Source organism: Podarcis cretensis (genome assembly GCF_951804945.1).
Source record: "Podarcis cretensis genome assembly, chromosome: 2".
NCBI lineage: Eukaryota > Metazoa > Chordata > Lepidosauria > Squamata > Lacertidae > Podarcis > Podarcis cretensis.
Genome location: NC_137171.1, coordinates 42,430,161 through 42,443,307, shown reverse-complemented (window position 1 = coordinate 42,443,307; position 13,147 = coordinate 42,430,161). Strand labels below are relative to the sequence as shown.

Genomic DNA, 13,147 nt, shown 5'->3' with positions numbered 1-13,147 from the left:
TTTATAATCAAGAAAATAGTAGCACCTTGTTAAAAGGAAAGCTTCCTTACTGTTGTTAATAAATATTCCAAAACTTGTTTATGAATATTATCACTTATATCCTGAACCCAGCACACCGTATATTCATTTACTTGCTCCAGTTAACCACAATTCCATAATACCTTATACATATATGTGTGTATAATATGGATAGAGAGATGTTTATCAAGCCTCTTTTCAAATTATGTTACCTCCTTTAACTGACCAGTGAGCAATTCCACGAAAAGCAGACAAACCATCTGATTTTTTAAAATTTAAACCGTGAGAGATGTTCACTCTCCTTTTTTAATTTCGCTGCTTGATAAAAACCTATTTTCTGATAACGTATCTTTAGATCTATAAAGTCAATTTCCCTATAACTCTTCACTTATGTAAATACCCTTAATACACATGTATTTTTCGACCGTGATATTGTCTCTTGGTAGAAAAATGCATTTATGTATGAAGTGACCCTGATGTTAATATTATACGGTGAGCATGCAAGAGGAAAGGCTGCTTTTAAAAGTAATTTATTTATAACCCAATTCATCTTGAATGGTTGGGTCTGGTTACAATTTTGTGGGCGGGAAATAAGCATAAAACCCCACTGTAATAGAATAAATAGAATAAAGCAAGAGGTCAGCTTCAAGCAGGAAAACAAATCCTGCAAGTTAGCCCTTCTGGCCACCCAAAAGGCAAGTCTTTCAGAAGAAGAAGGACTGCAGCTTAGTAGCAGAACACAGGCCTTGCACCCCAAAAGTCCCAGGCTGAACCCCAGCATCTCCAGGTAGAGTCACCTGAAGCCCTGGAGAGCTACTGCCAGTCAGTGATACTGAGCTAGGTGATCTAGCGTTCCAGACTTTAAAAAGTGCTTAGGTTCACGCTTTGGGCACTTTCCAGTGGGAGAGTTTTTATAACGAAGAGTGCCCCTCTTTGTATTTTGCTGTTTTAAGCATGGCATGAAGATGGAATGGTGGTGAGGTGCTTCTAGGGGCCACTGGAGACAACAGGGGACAAGACAAGTTGGCTCTTGCCTCTTGCCTTGAGCAGCAATCATTTTTTTTTTTTTTGTAGTTTCAGGGAGGGAAGAACCACCACGTCCAGGGTGAGTAACGCTTGATGGTAATAGCCTCCTGGGTTCCTCTTCTCCCCTAGGTGGAGAGCTGGCTGAACCGTGTGTTGGACCACATGCGGGCCACTGTGAGACACGAGATGACAGAGGCTGTGATGGCTTATGAGGAAAAGGCAAGGGAACAGTGGCTTTTTGACTACCCAGCACAGGTACTGCTCTGTTTCCTCTTCAGATGAACAATCCGTGGTGTGTAGGGTGGGCTAAGCGTGGTTCTGGGGCAAATCCCATTTTATGCAGCCTTAGCTTGATTATCTGTCATTTCTGCTGCACCTGGGACTCAGCTATACAGCTGCAAATATAATGTTTTGAGTGCATTACAGTGGTGCCTCGCAAGACGAATGCCTCGCAAAACGAAAAACTCGCAAGACGAAAGAGTTTTCCGTTTTTGAGTCGTTCCGCAAGACGAATTTCCCTATGGGCTTGCTTCGCAAGAAGGAAGCCCATAGGGAAATCTCTGGGGACCTCTTTTAAAGGCTTCGCTGCCGACCGCCAGCATTTTAAAAGCCCCCGGGACAGCGGAGGTCTTCTGAAGGCAGGTGGTGGGCGAAAGTCTTTGCTCCCCCCCGCCTGCCTTCAAAAGCCGTCCGGGATAGCGGAGAAACGCGCTGCGCTTCTCCGCTATCCCGGACGGCTTTTGAAGGCAGGCGGGGGGAAGCAAAGATTTTTGCCCCCCGCCGGCCTTCAGAAGAGGTCCAGGAAGGCCGGCGGTGGGCGAAAGTCTTTGCTCCCCACTGCCAGCATTTTAAAAGCGGTCCGGGATAACACGCTTCCCTGCTATCCCGGACTGCTTTTAAAATGCTGGCAGTGGGGAGCAAAGACTTTCACCCATCGTCGGCCTTCCTGGACCTCTTCTGAAGGCCGGCGGGGGGCAAAAGTCTTTGCTCCCCCCCTCCGCCTGCCTTCCCGGGATAGCGGAGAAGCGCAGCGCGTTTCTCCGCTATCCCGGACGGCTTTTGAAGGCAGGCGGGGGGGAGCAAAGTCTTTCGCCCACCGCCTGCCTTCAGAAGACCTCCGCTGTCCCGGGGGCTTTTAAAATGCTGGTGGTCGGCAGCGAAGCCCTCCTGTCCCCGGAGCTTGCGGGACGGGAGGTGGGGAGAAGGGCTTTTGTTCCCACCGCCAGCCTTCAGAGCAGCCTTCTGAAGGCTGGCGGTGGGAAGAAAAGCCCTTGTCCCCCCCCCCAGCCTTCAGAAGAGGTCGGGGGACAGACTGTCCCGGACCTGGTCTGAAGGCGGTTTCCATAGGAACGCATTGATTGATTTTCAATGCATTCCTATGGGAAACCGTGCTTCGCAAGACGAAAAACTCGCAAGAAGAAAAAACTTGCGGAACGAATTAATTTCGTCTTGCGAGGCACCACTGTATACAAATGTGACATTAGATGGTGAGCTAATGGTGAATTCCCATTTTTTTTAAGGATTTCACAGCGTTTTTAAAATATATGTGTAGATTCAGCCCTGGTCGGTCTTGCGATAACTGAGCAGTGGTAGCCATTCTCTGAACATCAGCAAACAGGGAGTTGCTTGCACAAAATTTAGTTGCAGGTAGAACAAGCAACAGTGACAGAAATGGAAAAGTCCAATATACCCAAAGGCCTGGGCAAATTTCACCTGCTGGTGAAATTACAGCAGTATCTTGGTGAGACACACTTCAGAGCAGAGGACATTTCAAAGGTGAGGGGCCACCACAGAGAATCTTCCCACGGGTCTTTAACCCCACAGAATCTCACTAGGTGTAGGGACCCTCAGGACTTTAAACCCCATAACACCTTCAATTAGGCCCAGAAGACAATAGGCAACTAGTGCATTTTTCCCCAGATTTGATGGGCAGTGTTAGAAACTGAGGTATGAAAGCTAGGAGCTAAATGGCACCTTAAACACAATGGAATGTCTAGGCGCACTTTTTTAATAACCAGAATACAAAGCTGAAAATGAATGAACTGCAGCTGAAATAATATTCATTTTTCACATGGTCTAGTCCTTCCCCTGCCCACCCCCCTAAAATATTCTTAAGAGGGTTTCTTCTCCAGTCTTCAGAGAGTAGCTGGAAGTGGGGAGGTAGAAACAGGCCCTCATTTCCTTCCACTCCGCAGTTTTAATCTGAAATCTTAGGCCCAGTGCAGCGCCCAGAGCTCAGAAATGGCTCGCAAAATGCACGTGGAACAATGGGAGTTTCAAAGCACTGTCAGTGCTCTGGGGCACCTGCTTGCACCCTGGCTGCAAAATTCTCATCAGATGCTGCTCCTGGTTGTTAAGCCTTGATTGCTTACCAGAGTTCAGAACTGAAGTGCAGCCTAATGGATCGTTGGGAAGTAGGAGTCCTATAGAAGCTTCCTAAAAAAAACCAACAGCTTCTGTAGTCTGAAAAGAACATTAGCACATGAGCTTTGCTGTGGGGTAAAGCCAGTGGGAGAATGAGGAGCTTGCATATCTCAGATCTTTGCAAACTGGATGAAAAAGGCAGCGCCTGCCCTGGAAGTAATGATGGCTAACAGTAAAGCATTAACAGTTGAACTTTTTATAATTTTCCACCTTCTGCAAACACTCGCTCCAATTTAATAGCTTCTGAGCTGGGTAAGTGCTTTAAGAATTGAGTTGCCAGTGACGAAAGATTATCAGATGGTTTTACAGCTCAGAGGATTTTAGTTTTGCTATAAAAGAAGAAAGAAAATCCATTTTCTTCATATGTAATAAATAGAAGCTTGGAGGATATGGCTTTGCCTTTTTAAAAAATATATATTGAGTGGTGGTTGTTTTCCCAATATGGAAATCAAAATCTTATTAAGAATTTCGACACTGAAAAAAAATATGGGTGGTATTTTCACCAGTTTTTGTTTTTTTAAGAAGTTGGAAATATTTTTGCTTTGGAACCATTTGCAAAGCTTTATGGCATAGGTCTTTTGCTTACCCTCAATTATGAAAAAGCACCCCTTCCTGATGATTTATTTTGACTAGCAATATTTGTTACCCTACCGTTTCTATCTTTTGACCTTTAAGTGGCAATAATTTTATATATCACATTTTTATAGCTTCTCATAGATTACCTAATGCAGGTGGCCAGTGGGGATGTTTTTGGGATCGGCAATGTTTAAATCCCAGGTTTTATTCTAGGCCATGACTGCATGATCTTTTGTGGCCATAACCCTGTGGGAAGGTATGGCCTTTGAGGCATCTTTTTACTTCAGGGTAATTGCAATTTATCTTCTTCCTTTGGTGGATTTTTCATTTGATGAGTTGCCATCTCCTGGGAACATTTGCCCATTAAATTGGGAAACACTGGTTAATGCTGGAGAGGGTGTAGTGATGGAAAAAAACAATCTGTCCCAGCTTATGTCTCAGAGAAAATTCCTGAAGTATCTCTGGACTTATTAATCTGTAGCAATTTTATACAATGGCGGAATACAGTACAGTGGTACCTCGGGTTACATATGCTTCAGGTTACATACGCTTCAGGTTACAGACTCCGCTAACCCATAAATATTACCTCGGGTTAAGAACTTTGCTTCAGCATGAGAACAGAATTGTGCAGCGGCGGCGCAGCAGCAGCAGCAGGAGGCCCCATTAGCTAAAGTGGTGCTTTAGGTTAAGAACAGTTTCAAGTTAAGAACAGACCTCCAGAACGAATTAAGTTCTTAACCCGAGGTACCACTGTACTCCTGTAGTAAAGCATTGTATCACAAGACGAAATCCTTGCCGCCTTTTCAGGAATTATCCACAAATGTATTTTTGGTGTCTTTTTGTTTCCTGACACAATTTTTTACCACATATTTCTTCTTCTATGAATGAAAAAAAAAATCATTTTGGGAGGAATTCAGCATCATGCTAAGAAGATTATTACTATTATCATTTATTGAACTTATATACCACCCTATACATAGAGATCCCTCTGTTAGGGCAAATATTTTGGGTTGCTAGACACAATAACCCCCCATCTCCTCCCCTACCCCATATTCTGTTCCATGGATTCTCCTGACCCCTCTGACACAATTCCAATGTGTGGGGGGAGGGGGGCAGAAGGAGAGGGAAGGAAAACTCTGTTGCTGAAGCAGAAGCCCCTCCACAGGGCTTCCATTGACGGCACTCATTAGTTGAATCCCACTCCTTAGACTCTTGTGGCCTAGAAATCCACCCTTTATTTCTGACTTTGCAAAGTATTCTGAGTTTCTTTCTCTTTCCGAGGTGGCACTCACCTGTACTCAGATTTGGTGGACCACAGAGGTTGGGATTGCCTTTGCCAGGCTGGAAGAAGGCTATGAGAATGCCATGAAGGAGTACTACAAGAAGCAAGTGACCCAGCTGAACACCCTCATTACCATGCTCATAGGGCAGCTCTCAAAGGGTGACAGGCAGAAGATCATGACCATCTGCACCATTGATGTGCATGCTCGAGATGTGGTGGCCAAGATGATCGCTCAGAAGGTTTGTCACCTTCTGGATCTTTTCCATACTGTTTTTCTCAGGATTACTGAGAAGGGAGCTTGTGCATTGCTAGTGAAGACGAGTAGTTGGCTAAACCAGCACTGGGATTACTTTGAAGGCATGCTGCCATTGCTGTTTGCCCTTTTTACATCCTAACTCAGGGTTCCTCAGGCCAGCTTTCTCAAAGTTAGGATGGTGATATGCTGAATTCGTCCTGGAATACAGGGGGGAATCTTTGGTTCCTGTTCCAGGTGAGAGCTGGGGTGTGAGTCACGCCTAGTTTTTGATTTGGGTCTTTGAGGTGGGTCAGTGGTGTTATGTGTCTTAGCTAAGGTAGTGTGGATATGGGATTGGTGGTGGCAGGTAAGAGTGGACAAAAATATACAGGTGGGAGGAAGGCAAGTTAAGTCAAAGCCCTTGCCCACTCTGCTTTATGTGCTGTAATTCAGAATCTGAGGGCACTGGGCAATTGGCCCCCTGGCCTCGTCATGTAGTTGCTAAATGCCAGGTCTGTCCATAATACATCATTGACCATCCATTATTTGATTGTGTATGATGGGGCAGACTTGTCATGCATAACTTCGACCTTGGCAGATGGGCTGGGAGGCCTGTGCTGACCCAGCAGGGTGCTCAGTGCAGCAACATTCCAGGTCAGAGGGGGAGGGAGGAAGTGTTACAGTTATCCAGAAGAATTTCATCGTCCTTACCAGGATACCAACTGGCAATGTGCGTGGGTTTGAGGGGTAGTTTGTGAATGTTTGGACAAAGAGACAGCACAGGGATGTTGCTAATGTACCATCTACCCCACTGCTCTGCAACCTCCCTGGCTGAGCTGGTGAATGAAGTCTTGTATGTGGTGTTGGAGAACCCTACCACAGTGGATTTTTTGGGGGGTGAATGAAGTCTTGCATGTGGTGTTGGAGAACCCTACCACAGTGGATTTTTTTTTGGGGGGGGGGAGGAGGGGACTTCAGTATCTATTCTGAAGCTGCCTCAAATGGACCAGCTTGGGATGTCATAGCCTCCATGAAAACCATGGGGCTCACTCAGTACATTAATGTTCCAGCCCATGTAGCTGGGCATGCCCTTGACCTGGTCTTTGCCATAGAATGGATTGCTAATACTCCATTGATTGGAGAGCCCACCGTTCCCTGGAGAAGTTTCCCCTGAATGTAGCTACTCCACTTGCAGGGATGGGGGACCCACTGTGTTGCTCTGGGGGATTTTCTACCCGACCTGACTGGCACTCCTGTCAAGGCACTTGCCTCACTGTGGACTGGTGAGATGTGCAAAACCATTGGCGTCATTGCCCCCAAGTGCACTCACGATCGCTGTGGAGCATGTAGATCACCTTAGTATTCCAGCTGTACCATTTGCCCCTCCATAAGCTGTTTTATGTTGATTTTCTGCTCTGCTCTTGAAGGTGGACAATGCACAGGTGTTTCTTTGGCTGTCTCAACTCCGACACCGGTGGGCAGATGAGGAGAAGCACTGTTATGCGAACATTTGTGATGCACAGTTTCTATATTCCTATGAATACCTTGGGAACACACCCCGCCTGGTCATCACTCCTCTGACAGACAGGTAGGTATCTGGAAGGGCTCAGACAAGGGAGCTTTAGTTTGGCAGCTTGTTGCAGAATCTGTTCCCCTCACCCTCCTATTTTGTTTTTGCAGAAATTTGCTATTTCTGATGTGCAATTCACAAAGCCTTGATGGTTTTGCAGCTCCAGGCTTTTCTTTTTTAAAAAGAATTTTGTTTTTTTAAGGACAGGGTTTTTAATTGTGCTCTGCTGTTTTTGCTGTTTTTATTATCTACATTTCAATATATTTCTTTTCCTATTGTTTTGATTTCTATTACAGTTTAATTGTTTTTAAAAATGATTATCTTTTATATGTTTTTAGGCTTTTTGTGTGTTTTTTCTGTCTTGTTTTAATTTGTGTAAGTTGCCTTGAGTTCCAATATGGGAAGAAGGCAGGATGATGATGATGATGATGATGATGATATTTTCCTTCCTGTTTGAAGATGCTACATCACTCTCACCCAGTCCTTGCACCTAACCATGAGTGGGGCTCCTGCAGGGCCAGCTGGCACTGGGAAGACAGAGACTACCAAGGATCTTGGGCGAGCGCTTGGCATCATGGTCTATGTTTTCAACTGTTCAGAGCAAATGGACTACAAGGTAACTTTTAAGAAACAGTCAAGAATAATAGCATACTAGTAAGATTCTATGTAGAGAGAAAACTCACTAAATGCTGGTTCATTAGGGAAGCTTCTCTTAAAAGGTATGGTGAGGACTAGAAATCCAAAACTCTGCAGAAAGCTAAATACATATAATTACTGCTACACGTTTTTGTTTATTTGGAGAAACTGCATTTATAGTTAGTTCTGACATACTTTTCATTCCACTTTCTTTGGGGTGCAGTCCCACTGGGAAGTTTTTCCTGCAGAATCTGCATTGATTTGAATGGGATTTGCATAAAAACAGAGTAGTGCTGTGGTGAAGTATGATCACACTCAAGCTTTGCAGTTCTCCCCAGAGCAGATTTATTCTCCTTGTTCACTTCTGTTCCATTTTCCCAAAAGCTTACTATTTTCCCTCTTGTGGGAAAATCAGCTGTGGGGCTGTATCCAGTTCTTTGCTTTAAAGAACAAAGCTCCCAAAATATTTGAAACACTTTCAGCATCCATCAGCAGAGTTGTGGCATTCTGAGGAGATTGGCTCAGCATCTGACCTGGAAATGAAACTGCCTTACCTACTATTGCTATATCGTGGCCAACCAACAATGCTAGACCTGAGTGCACCTACCTTCAGTGCATTCACCATTGTGTGTTGGCAGCAGCACAGCAAAAAGTAGGTGGGGCTGTTTCACTTTCAAGTCAGGTGCTGAGACAACAGCCTCACACAGTCACAATTTCATAGGTGTGCGCCATCCTGTTTTGAAATCAAAGCTGAAGAAACATTTCATTAAACTAGAGCAGGGGTGAAGAACATCTCTTCCCCCTTGCCTCTGCCTCTGCAGCTACTGTAGTCCACAACTTCCATTATTCCTGACTACTGACAGTGCTTGCTGGGACTTATGGGAGTTGTAGTCCAACCATCTCTGGAGGACCTCAGTTTTCCCACCCCTTGTCTAAATGGCTCTTCATTGCTTCTCATTGATCTAAGTAAGCAACCCTAGAATTATTCCTTCATCTATTTGAGCTCGGAGTGCTGTCAGCCAGTACCAATCATCTTTAAATGGGTGGTTTGCATATAGGTAATAAAACTGTACAATTGAGAAACCCATCCAAGTTCATCATTGCTGTTATTAGCTTCCTCCTTCCATTCCTTTGCTCTTTAGAAAGTGCCTACAGAACAAATTGCTCATCAGACTGGAAATAGGTTGTATACACATTTCACCGAAACAAAATAGGTGGGTAATTTTGCTGTCCTTTCCTCTTTTTTGTTGCAGTCCTGTGGGAACATTTACAAAGGCCTTTCCCAGACTGGTGCTTGGGGCTGTTTTGATGAGTTTAACAGAATTTCTGTTGAAGTCTTGTCAGTGGTGGCTGTACAGGTAAGTAATAAGAAGGAAAGAAGTGTAAGGCAGGGATGTACCTTGAGAGCTTGGCTGCATTTGGATGTCACACAAAACTATGGTTTGGTGAGACATGAATGAGCCTAACCTCCTCCTGGGCTCTCCCCTCTTCCCCCTTGCATGGCCTTCTGTTTCTGCTTTCAGTTAATCATGGCTTATTGCTGTGTCCAGACTGACAAACTGTGGGCAACGTTAACTATGGTTCATTTAAAATAAGCCTACTGCAAACTACGGTTTCTGAAGCAGGCTTGTTAAAACTGACCATAGTAAGTATTAACCACAGTTGCAGTCCAAATAATGTGTCATGCTGTGGGTAAAGAAAAGTGGAAGGAAGGGCTTTCAAGCTATTCCTCCTCCTGGCTGCATGGAAAGGAGAGAGAGTGTGCAAGCCTAGAAGGAGGCAAGGCTCCTTTATGTCTTGCTAAACCATATTTTAGTGTGATGCCCAGAAATGGTCACTGTTTTTATGTTATTTATTCTATTTCCACCTTTCCACTGATCAGTCTTCAAGAGAGCTAACGATTAACAATAAAATATAAACACAGTCCTATGGAAAATGACAACAATGACAAGAGCAGAAAAGCAAGTAACCATCAAAGGCTGGAGAGGACAATGTGGTCTGAAACTGGCATCTAAAACATAAGAGTTAATGCCAAGTTAATCTTTCTTGGGAGGGTATTCCATGAATGGGGCACCACCTCAGAAAAAGCCCTATGCCTGGTTGCCACTTACCAAATTTCTTCAAGATAGGGTTACCTGGATCCAGAAGAAGTGGGGGGAGGCTTGGTTTACTGGTTTTAATATTGCTTTTAAGGTATTGTGGTTGTATTATTTGGAAATGCAATTCGGTCCCATTATAAGCACAGTTCATTCTTTATTTCTGTTGAGTTCCAGTGCTTGACAGCTGTTGGGTGAGGTGGGAATTCTGTATATCAGCTTTGCCTGGTTCCAGGTGCAGAACTGGTGTCATAAATGGACTAAGGACGTGGAAGCTGTAGGGTACGGAGAGGAACAGTAGCTGAGGGGCATTTGATCTTGCTGTAGGGATACTCAGTAGAAATAGAGAACATAATGCTTCTATGGCAGTTGTAGCATAACTATATGCCTCTCCTCCTTTCTGGGTTTAGGTAGTGTTATTTGGCAAAGGTATGTACAGTTGTGAAGTGCTGTGTACAGAAGTGCTCTGTGAAAATATGAGGCCTGTGAATTTTAAGTGCTGTGTGTGTAAAAAACCCACGTAGTGAAGATGCAAAAGGGTATCGGATTAAAGGAGAAATGGTATCCTCAGACAAGAAGTCCCTAGTCGATTCAACATTACATGTTTTTTCTCCATTAGTTAGACTACTGAAATGAAATAAGCAGTGCCACTGTAAAGTTATCATCATAGTTTTAAATACAATTTGGAATGTTAATGTGATGGTGGGGAAAGCCCTAATCAGATGCTTGTCTTGTCAAGTGTTGAGTGTCTTGTCAAGTGCTGGTTGTGTTTGAAGACAGCCTGTTAATACAGAGATTATCTTGAGCCAGTAAACATGGCGTTGATGATCTGTTTTTCCTCTCAGAAAGCAGCACAACAGGAAAAACATTCTTGACGTTAAGCCCTCCAAAGGATAATAGTCAAGACGATGAATCTGTGCTTCAGAGGTGCAAGCCACACAGCAGAACAAAGCAGGCCATAAAGTTAGCAAGTCATGTATGTTGTAGTAGATGTGCTAGTCTTGCTATTAAATATTCAAGGCAGCCACTCTCAAAATCTCACTTAACTTCCAGGTCAATTAAAATTCTACCTTGGATAGCTTAGCATGTATAGATATTGCATTGTTGGCCCAAAGCAGTGGGTGTTCTGTTTTAATTAGCTCTTAGCCTTGAATATATTCCTATGATGTTGGCTATGCAGAGCCATCACACAGGGGGATAAATGTATGCTATAGACATTTTTCCATGGCATGAAGGGTTTTCATTTCTTTTATCCCAGTATCAATGAATCTATGTAGCTGCTCCTGCCTTGGCTGGTTTGGAATAGTCCTGGTTTACAAGGTGGTGATATGTCACAGGCTTCCTCATTCCTGCTTCCATGACCCATCCTAAATTTTGTTCCTGGATTGCATGAGAACTTATCACATTACCAGTCAGTTTCTGTCAATAGTAGGCAGGGGTCTTTCTGGCCTAAATTTAATGTTCATGCAACCTTACATGTGGCATGGAAAAAAAGAGGGCGGAGATAAATTATTCACCCCCCTCTCCCCCATTACAACTACAACTGGGGGGCCACCTGGTGAAGTTGGCTGTAGTTTCAGGACAGACACAAGAAAGTATTTCTTCACCTAAAAGCATAATTCATTTATGGACTTCACTGAAGCAAGAGGTGGAGATGGCCACTGACTGAGATGGCTTTAAAAGAGAATTAGACCAATTCATGAAGGGTAGGTCATCAATTGCTCATTAACCTTGGAATCAAGTGGGAAATCTTCTTCAGAGGCAATGTGCCTCTGGATATCAGGTGCTGGGGACAAAAAAATAGGGAGGGCTGCTGCTCTTGTCCCCTGCTTCTGGGCTTCCCGGATGCAGTTAGCCACTGTCTGAAACAGGACTGGAGGAGCCCTAATGGTTTGGCACAGAAGGGGTCATTTTTCATAGGGGATAAAATTTATACTGACAGAGCCATGGAGCAGCCTTCCCCCCCCCTTCTTTTTTTTTAAGGGGGGGGGAAGGGAGTACAGTGGCTCATAAAGATACAGTTTGCTCATAATGTGGCAGCAGTTTTAACAACAATCACTTAAAAAAGATGATGCCAGCCCTCTCAACCCACAGGAGGCATCTTCTTGCCTAGATATGCTGCAGTGTAGATAAGTGCTCGATTCTAATATGTACCACAATATCACATAGCTTTTTTAGCACATGTTTTATTAAGCACGCTTTATAAAAAAATCCGTGGAGCTGGAGAGCGAAAAGCCCCATCTTCTTCCATTTTCAGGTGAAAAGCATACAGGATGCCATAAGGGACAAAAAGCAGAATTTTAATTTCCTCGGCGAAGACATTAAACTAGTTCCCTCTGTTGGCATTTTCATCACCATGAATCCTGGCTATGCCGGTCGTACGGAGCTGCCTGAGAATTTGAAGGCTCTTTTCAGGTAAGATATGGATCACGTTCCTTTTAGCTTCCTTTTAGTATGTTAAAACGTTTGCCTCATTCTTTCCTGAAAGAGTGTTTTGTGGTGAGTAGCTGTTCCCATTTTATGGAACGTTAACTGAGGTTTTCAGTATACATTCTGGCAGCTTGTCATTGCACTGGAAATTGTACCTGGGACGCCCTGCTCCATACCCAACACTATTCATCATGATATCTCCCATTGCCATGTGTATTTTATTCTACTTTGGCAAGGGCAAATGAACCAGACACAGTATTTTCCCTCCAAGGTGTAGCCCAGTGCTTAGTCTTCTGGTTTATGGGTGAAAGTGACCAGTCTGGACTGCTCTGGAGTATGCAGGCTATATAAGTGACTCATTCAGAGCCTTTCATCCAGGCCCTGACTATGCAAGCACATAAGGCTCTTGCTTCTATATGTAAATTCCATGAAACACCTGTGTGAGTCGCATAGTATCTCTGAAGTTGTGCTTATGGAGCTGGTGGAGATAGGAAGTCATAGTATTTTGAATGTGATCACTATAAGTGGGGCCTGGGACAAAATGGTTCAGTGAGTGCTCCTGTTCAGGATACTCAGTTCCATGCCTAGACAGCCCACAACATTTTGCTGCCTTAGGTGGAGCAGCAAATTCCCCCTCCCAAGGTCAAGGTGCACTTTATCTATGGCCAGCAGAGTTACTTTGGTCCCTAAGGCAGAAAATCCCACAACCAGCTCTTTGGCTGGCTGGCTGGCTGGCTGACTGGATGATGATAAGTATAATGAATAAGTAACTAAATAATGTGCCCCTAGATTGTGATGGAGGGTAAGGTGTGTGTGTGTGTGGATAGCTCAGTTGGTTAGAGTGTGGGGCTGAC

The 13,147-nt window shown here is 44.2% G+C and overlaps 1 protein-coding gene across 1 annotated transcript in view; it reads left to right on the top strand.

The window, feature by feature from the left end:
- DNAH9 (dynein axonemal heavy chain 9) overlaps positions 1 to 13,147 on the top strand; it is a gene marked incomplete at its 5' end in the record, with an annotated part of 193,458 nt that overhangs the window by 36,520 nt on the left and 143,791 nt on the right. The window contains 6 exons of the mRNA XM_079965835.1: positions 1,174 to 1,299; positions 5,326 to 5,565; positions 6,989 to 7,149; positions 7,591 to 7,747; positions 9,021 to 9,125; positions 12,121 to 12,278. Of these exons, the coding sequence (XP_079821961.1) occupies positions 1,174 to 1,299; positions 5,326 to 5,565; positions 6,989 to 7,149; positions 7,591 to 7,747; positions 9,021 to 9,125; positions 12,121 to 12,278 (947 nt within the window). The remainder of the gene's footprint in view (positions 1 to 1,173; positions 1,300 to 5,325; positions 5,566 to 6,988; positions 7,150 to 7,590; positions 7,748 to 9,020; positions 9,126 to 12,120; positions 12,279 to 13,147) is intronic.